This window comes from Rosa rugosa, chromosome 5 (assembly GCF_958449725.1).
Source record: "Rosa rugosa chromosome 5, drRosRugo1.1, whole genome shotgun sequence".
NCBI classification, from domain to species: Eukaryota; Viridiplantae; Streptophyta; class Magnoliopsida; order Rosales; family Rosaceae; genus Rosa; species Rosa rugosa.
The window spans coordinates 53,672,560-53,680,825 of record NC_084824.1 but is presented as its reverse complement, the minus strand read 5'-3'; the positions used below and the strand labels follow the sequence as shown (position 1 = coordinate 53,680,825).

The following is an 8,266-nucleotide window of genomic DNA, read 5'->3' as shown; positions in this document are numbered from 1 at the left end:
TTGAAGAGGCACACATGATGTCGACTTCCTTCAACACTAATATCATTTTGAGACATTTCCATGGGGCAAAATTTCGCCCCATACTCAAATAAACAGTGGATGCAAAATGTTTTTCATTTCTCATCACAATTTGACTAAAGACAGTTGCCTATATATGCCACTCCCCACTTCCGACTCTACCCCAACGTCCGATGGTGGAGGCAAAGTATATTAATTTCCCAAGGTTTTCTTTAAGATCAACTTGATTATCATATAGTAACACTGTTGTGTCTCTAGAAAGAACAACACCAAGCCGCATGATGTACCCCATCCATCCTGGATTTCTGCAACCCACTTTCCATATATAATGCCATTCAAACGCCTCATATGTAGTTGTCTGCGCGGCGCATATTATAGAAATGGCTACCTGCTCGAAAAGGCTTGGTTAGAGTGACCTTGACCTAGATATTGCCTAGCCTTTGGAATAGGAATACTATTAGTTTATACTTTGGCACACAATATAATCATAAGGGCAGGTCACTAAAAGGCAACATACAATTCATCTTGCACAGCAGGCCACGAGCTTTATCTCGTTATCAATGTCCCATGAACTTTTCAAGTATCAAATTGTTAATTTCAGGCACTCATATATCGATTTGGCTGACAGATGAGATGGCCCAAATGTGGCTTTTGCTTCAAGCAAAACCAGTGAGTATCCAACAATACCCTTATAATCAAGTACTGTTACACCCTGTCGTGCAATTAAGTTTCACAGGAAGAAATTAAGCTGGTCTTAAATGATTATAGCTGCATCATCTCCATGGTATTAGAGTTGTATTTTGGATTGAGTACCCTTTTCTTTTATACACTGCTATCAGAAAGACTCAAACTTGTCTTAATAGACTCTTTTATTTTGGTTTCTGCTGCAGGGTTTGGTAATTTGAACATGGGAAATGAGATGGGTAACAACAACACATCAGGTCTGAAAGGTATGGCGATTTGAAGTTATTGAACAGTTAAATTAGCTTTGTGTTTTATTTGATTACAAGTATCATAAGCAATTTACATTGTCATACGCAATCCGTTGTAGACGAAGAGAACACTACAGTTGAAGCTTGCAAGACATCTTTGGTAGATACTACTCATGTAAATGATACAAAAGAAGAACATCAATTAGTACCTGAAGTTGAAAGGAATGATTTTGATGAAAAAGTTGCGAACTTGGCTTATGGTGATCTAGAGAGAATAGGAGATCGTTGGGTCAAAAACCAGACTTCAAGTTTAGAAGGTTAGCATTTTTTTCTAGATTGAGCGAAGTCTATATGTGTTATTGAAATCTGATATATTTGTTGACACTGACGCCTTTTGATCTTTATCTTTTTGGCATTTCCATAGAGCACGAAAATACTGAAGTTCATCCTCTTGGTAAAACTCCAAAAGTTATAGTGGTATCAACTGAAGCAGGGGAAAGAGACAATAAATTGCAATCAGATACTTCACTGAATAATGATCCAGGACACTGGAAGCCGATAGAGAAAAACATGGAAGAAACTGACCTACAAGGAACAATGCAATACCAGCTTGAGAAGCAGGATTCTTGGAAGAAAGGTATGTGTATGCTAACCTTGCTCCATATTTCCATTGTATAACTTTTTCTCAATATAATTATGACCATCATATGTCTCACTACAAGTACTAGTCTTGGAACAAACTCTTAGTACTTCATTAAATGCATTCTGTTCGAGTATATTAAAAAAATAAAATAAAGAAGAACCCACCATATTTATATGCTATTAACTTCACAGAGGATGAGGAAGATGGGACAATATCCACATCAGAGGATCTAGAACCTAAAGAAAATGTTACAGTTGAAGCTTGCCAAACATCTTTGTTAGATAATACTCGGGAAAATGATACAAATGAAGAGAATCAAATAGGAGCTGAAGTTGAAGAAAATTATTTTCATGAAAAAGTTGCATACTTGGCTACTAATGATCAAAAGACGACAGAGGATCCTTGCAATGAAAACCAGACATCAAGCACAAAAGGTTAGCCTTTCTTTAAAATGTGTAAATTAGTCGATGTCTGAATTGATTAGTCTATATTTGTGGATCATGGACTACTATCTTAATTTTTGACTTGTCCATAGAGCAAGAAGATACTGAAGTTCATCCTCTTGGTGAACTTCCACAAGTTACAATGGAATCAAATGAAGTAAGGGAAGAAGACGGCGAAGTGCAACCGGTTACTTTATCGAGTGATTCAGGACATGAGGAGCCAATAGAGCAAAAAAAGAAAGGAACTGATATACAAGCAGGAACTATGCAATACCAGCTTGATAAGCAGGACTGTTTGAAGAAAGGTATGCTATAAATATCTCCCACTGCACTTGCCACTTTTTTCTTGATTAGTTTGCCTTTGAATTGTGCTTTATTACATCCTTCAATTTTATTCTGCTTCAGTAAGAGTAATGTGATTGTATATTCATATAAAGAAAACCACCATAATACATTTATATGCTATTAACTTCTGAACAGAGGATGAGGAAGATGGTTCAATATCTACATCACATGCTCTAGAAGCTATAGAGTATAAGAGTTTTGAGTCAAATCAACAGGAGTTGGTTACAATTCATGCTGACCAATCTGTAGAAGTTGGAAGTGGATCATTACCAGGGAGTAAGGACTGTCTAGGACCAAGTTTTACTTCTGATTTCGAGGTGAATGGTGATGTCTTAGACACTGAGACGTTCAAAAATATGGAAGAAAGTGCTGATTCTGGTACTGATCCAGCATTGGAAAGAGGGGATGCCCTGTCACTGGAGCAAAAGGCCTGTGAAGAACTACTGAAGTCCTCAGAAGAGCAGTTTGAAACTAAGGATCGAGAAGAAGTTGAAAATGGATTCACCAACATAACACAAATAGCATCATATGATCTTGTTGGCTTAGAAAATAACTGCAATGTGGAGCTTCCAACTGAGGTGAATTTAATTGATAGCTCAAAATCAGAACCAGAAGCCTTTCTAGTGAGTAACTCTCAACTTGAAGTTCCTGAACCTAAGGATAAATGCATAATTCTTAAAGAAGAAATCAGACTAAAAGGAAAAGAGTTGGAAAATGGAGAGAAAAAGCATTATACTAACCAAATCCAACCTAGTCTACAGTCAGGGATGGAATCAGAACCTGACTGTGACAAATCAAGTAAGCCTCAATTTGAATCTACAATGGTTGAGCCTACACATGAGAAGAGTGAAACGGTAAGTGTGATCAGTCCTTTAAGCAACAAGGTTTGTCAAGCCGAGGAGCCAAAGGTTGTTGAGGATGATAACCTAGTTCTCATGCGTCTCAATAACCAACATGAGGCTTCTGAGGACCAGTGCTACCAGGAATCAGAAAGGAAACTTGAGGTGGTTCTGGCACTAGGAATCATTTCACCAGAGTTAACAATTCCACATTTCAGCCACAAGGAAGAGGAATTAGTAGGGAAGAGAACCGTTCAAGAAAGAGAGGATAACACAGAACCTTTACTTGCCAGTGAAATGGAAGAAACAGAAAGAACAGAACAGGATTGTTTGCCTCCAGAAGAAAATACTGTATTTGGAAATGAGACTATTCAAAGCATCAATGACTCAATCCCAGAAGTGAAGCAAGAGAATTCAGGTGAGTTTTTGGCTACTGAAAATCCAACTATTGATTTTACAAGCTGGATAGCTGAAGCATTAGTCTCCATGAATAATTTGGAAGCTGAGATGCTTGGTCAGCAAGTTACACAACATAATGAAGCACATCAAGCCGAAGCAGCAGCAGCAGCAGAATCTAAAACTTTGGCTGAAGTTGAAACATCATCTGTGTCTGTAAGTTCCGGTTCTGAAACACTAGAATTTGTTGGAAGGTCCAGCACAGTGAGCACTGAATCTGATCCGGATAACTTGAATATTGTTCATGCCCAGATACAAAAATCCCCGAGCTTCAGCCTTGATCTCCAAAACGAAGCAAGGACTGAAGAATCAGATAGCACTCCATTGTTGTATCAAGATAAGGCTGAAATAGAAAGCTCAGCAAGTCAAGGTGAGAAAGTGATTGCATTGGAAAGAAGTGAGTCAGAGGAGTCAAAGACACCATTTCTAGGATTCTTGAAGGAAGAGGAAGAAACTCATGTTGTTGTTGTTGCACAAAATAAACATGAGAACCACTCTCCTTCTAAGAATTCAAAAAGAAATCTGTGTGACTCAGTTACTGGAAAAGCTGCTCCAACTTCATCTAAAGGTAAAGAGAAGCGCAGAAACCGGGCTTCTCTCTTTTCCAACTGCTTGTGTTGTGCAACTGTGATCAATTGAAGTCCTCTTAATATCTTCGATATTTGTTTGCTCTTTCTTTGGTTTTGGAGTTTTCTGGGAAATGGAGTTTTGATCTATTTTTGCTTGGTTATGATGTTGAGCGAGTATATAAGCTTGTGCAAGTTATGACAATCCATTGTCTCTGTTCTTTTCACTTATTCCCTCTCTTTCATTCTTTACTTGTTTGTCAACTTATCTTTTGTGATGTAATTCCATCTACTTATTTGAGTGAGACAATTTGCAAAAAATTTTGTCAGGGGATTGTGCCTCTCATTGTAAAATTTGTTCATTTGTATTCATATATTCAACAATAAATGATGATAGTTTAAATCCTAAGCTTGTGATCCTAAATAGGGGATTGTCTCTTATTGTCAGCCAATGTTTTCAACATTTCAAAACTCTCATCATTCCTAATTATTATTATTCATCATGGTACTTGCTTTAAAATTAGATTATTGATTAGGAAGTACAGTTCTTCATCTGGATAAAACGATGCGTTCATGATCATATGTTGGTATCAGGACGGTTGCCAGAAAAGTCTGAGTTCTTTGGTTATTAACATCCATGAAATTATTGCTCATAGTTGATCTTCCATGATCCACATTTACATAAACTCTAGTGCCCTTCAGAAACTATTTAATTCTCACCAACATCTCAGTATATATGTTTCATAAACAACATCAACAACATTAAAAAAAATCATATCAAAATAAGAAGTAAACTCACAAAGTCCTGTTATTACCATATATCAAACCCTCATCTAAGTAGCGTGAATCCATTATCCACAATATCTGAGTGACCGATGGAATGAACAAAATATGATCATGAAATCTATCCATAGTCAAATTAAGATGATTGGCAATGAAGGGTTGGAATATAGATTCTACATTCCACGCGGTTTCAGGATAGTCTGAAAGGTTGAACTTCTAAGAAAGACGTACATAAGAACTTGGAAAGAAGGTCATTGCAAAGAAATTCAATGTGAAAGTAACAGCTCGCCCTTCTGCAAAATAAAGGTTGAAATTCTAGGAAAGAATGCATTCCAACCATTAATCTTGGTCAAAGTCTGACTTCTGAACTAAAAGTTGGAGAAACTTCAAATCAAGATACCCCCATCCGAGTTGGAAGATAAAGTATAATAATTCCCAAGAAAACAGAAGAAGACAAAAGGCAATAGTAGATATGTTGGTAGCTAGCAGTTGAAGACTTGAAGTGTATTTTTTTTATTTTTTCAATTACTATGAAAGAAATCTTTATTAATATGAACAATACAATCAAGAGTCCCAACAGGTATACTCATAATTTTCGACACGCCATGAGGCTAAAAAGATGGTCATGTAGATGGTTAAAGCTAAAGTTTCCATTATACAAAGACGGATATATATGACATTGGGAGCTTTTGGTTTTGAATGAAAAACACACACAGTGATATATTACTAGAAAGGTAAAGAATACAATGTGGAATTGAATGAGGTTGAACAGATCAAAAGGGTACTACTAGTCAAGTCCTGCTACACTTTTGGTCATTGACATCTTTTACATCTTTTTATTCCTTATGGAGCAAATGAGGATGGAATTGAATGAATTTGAATGAGAATTTTCTTCACCACGTTTGAGTACTATGGTATCATCATCCAATGGTCATCATCATCTTCACAAATTCGTCATAGTTAACTTGACCATCGCCATCCAAATCGGCCTCCTTGATCATCTGCTCGACCTCTTCGTCCGTCAATTTTTCTCCTAGATTGATCATTACATGCCTCAGCTGCAGAGAGTAGGCAGCAAAAACAAACATAGGTTTGTAAGGTGTTAGATTCTGTTGGCACCAAAAGACCAATAGGGAAAACAAGATCAAACATTGTCAACTAAGAATGGTTGATGTGCATTGCACTGGAAAGGTTCAGGGAATCGAGATACGGATGGATACTCATTTATATAAACACTTGCAGGGTTAAAAAGATGAGAGTAACCCTGATTAAATATTGAGAATTATTTCACGACTACCCATATATAACAATTTTAAACTAAGCAAGCATTAGTATTACTTATTGATTCTCTTATTATTTTTCTGTGTGTTATCCTTTGATTCCGTGCTGGCAAAATCCCTGCAATCAATGCTATGATGCTACACATTTAATGTCAGTGCAATGAAACCATCACTAATTCTGAATTGGTGATCTTATCATCTATGTTCAGTGCTCACCAGCTCAAGATAGCTTGTTCTAACTTCTTCATAATAATTTGATTCTTGTGGTCCAAAGAAAAAGAATGTATATATTTTATTTCCTAGCTACCACGATTTTATACAGCAATATGTCTATTTCTCTCATTACGTGACTTGGTAATGTGAAACTTTATTAGACTAACATGATTCAAAGAGTTGGTTTATGATACAATATGTTCGGAAAATTACTCAACTGTATATAAAACCATGTTGAGGTGGTGAAATGCGATCTGGTGCAACACTATGAACAAGAATTCTATTATTTCAGACAAGAAAAAGAACATGTTCTCTGAACAAAATTGACACATAAATAGAAACACAAGCAAGTGGTGTGTAAACTATTGTTTGGAAACAGAGTGTTTTGGCAAGTGCATCCTAATTAACAAATGCAGCAATTAAATGATAAAAAGTATAATTTTTTTTTTTTTCTATTCTATGGAATTCATGAAGGAAATTGCTTTTCTACCTCATTAGCTGATATATATCCATTCTGATCCTTGTCGAATACCTTGAAGGCCTCTTTAAGCTCCTCCTCTGCATCCGTTTCCTGTTATATATACATAAACAAACATTATATGAACGTCTACATGCAATTAGTTAAGCTTAAGTTTCTATTTAATCCCTAAATTACAAGTTAAAAAGCCATGCATACACAAATACCTTCATTTTGTTTGCCATCAAGTTCAAGAACTCTGCAAACTCTATGGTCCCATTTCCATCAGCATCAACTTCACTAATCATATCCTGAAGTTCCTCCTCTGTTGGATTTTGATCCAGAGACCTGATAACTGTCGCCAATTCTTCGACAGTTATGCAACCTGCACATTCAAACATTCAAATTCAATCCCCATGTCATGAAAATGCATCTAACCAGAAACATATAACATAAGAAACTACTCCTAAATACCACAGTTTCTCCTCTGTTTCTGGGTACACTCCTAAATCTGAGAACCTGAACTATACGAGAAAAACATATACAACAGCTCGAGAATAGTACTAACCAAGAATTGAGGACATAGTAGTAGGAAACTCACCGTCTCCATCCTTGTCAAATAGACAGAATGCCTCTTTAAATTCAACAATCTGTTCTTCACTTAGTACCTCTGCCATGTTAAATGTTTAAATATAAATCCCCTAAATAAAACCTCAAGAACACTGAAAACCTTACAAAGTCTCGTGAGAGAGAGAGAGAGAGAGAGAGAGAGAGAGAGAGAGAGAGAGAATATTGAGTTGAGTATAGCTCAATCTTAGCTGGGTTTATGTAGTAGTCCAATAGGGTTATTGGGCAAGTCTAGCACATTTTGTTAATCATCTATTAAATAAACACATTTTTGGTTTTCATCTAGTAAAATAAGAATCAGTCAAACTTCAAGGCTCGTATGCATGACTGGATTTTGTTGTTACGGTCATGGCTTTATTGAAAAGAAAAGAATCATATATTCAAACACGACCTTTCCCCTTTCTCTTTCTAGTTTCTACATGGACTTTAGTGAAAAGGGTTTTGCAGGAAAGAAACAATTCATTATTTTTTCCAAAACCTTCATCTCCATGCTTTACTGTAAATGCCTGAATACTAAATAAGTATATAATTGATCGAAAACATTTAAAAAGACAGCTGTGAAGGTTTGATGTTTAGGAGACAAAGGGTATTCAAAGAGAGTATAAACGTAAAAAGGATATGACCGTATGGGGAGGTGTGTAAATTGCTTCCCACATCACATTTT

The 8,266-nt window shown here is 36.2% G+C and overlaps 2 protein-coding genes across 4 annotated transcripts; one reads left to right on the top strand and one right to left on the bottom strand.

Moving 5' to 3' along the window:
* The first annotated feature begins 609 nt into the window (after positions 1–609).
* Positions 610–4,642, top strand: LOC133710512 (uncharacterized). Of its 2 annotated transcripts, XM_062136598.1 has the most exons (8): positions 610–802; positions 909–968; positions 1,070–1,267; positions 1,375–1,587; positions 1,785–2,027; positions 2,129–2,341; positions 2,517–3,832; positions 3,929–4,642. In XM_062136598.1, the coding sequence occupies exons 2-8, from the start codon at positions 926–928 to the stop codon at positions 4,313–4,315; spliced, it is 2,613 nt and encodes an 870-aa protein (XP_061992582.1). In that variant the 5' UTR covers positions 610–802; positions 909–925; the 3' UTR covers positions 4,316–4,642. The 2 variants fall into 2 exon arrangements, with proteins under 2 accessions (XP_061992582.1, XP_061992581.1); XM_062136597.1 differs by having other exon boundaries at positions 612–802; positions 2,517–4,642.
* Positions 4,643–5,653: 1,011 nt separating this feature from the next.
* LOC133712919 (calmodulin-like protein 11) lies at positions 5,654–7,803 on the bottom strand. 2 transcript variants are annotated; one of them, XM_062139030.1, is made up of 4 exons: positions 7,544–7,803; positions 7,203–7,360; positions 7,009–7,089; positions 5,654–6,083 (listed from the first exon to the last, which is right to left on the bottom strand). In XM_062139030.1, the coding sequence occupies exons 1-4, from the start codon at positions 7,650–7,652 to the stop codon at positions 5,946–5,948; spliced, it is 486 nt and encodes a 161-aa protein (XP_061995014.1). In that variant the 5' UTR covers positions 7,653–7,803; the 3' UTR covers positions 5,654–5,945. The 2 variants fall into 2 exon arrangements, with proteins under 2 accessions (XP_061995014.1, XP_061995015.1); XM_062139031.1 differs by having other exon boundaries at positions 7,577–7,803.
* Between the last annotated feature and the right edge of the window lie 463 nt (positions 7,804–8,266).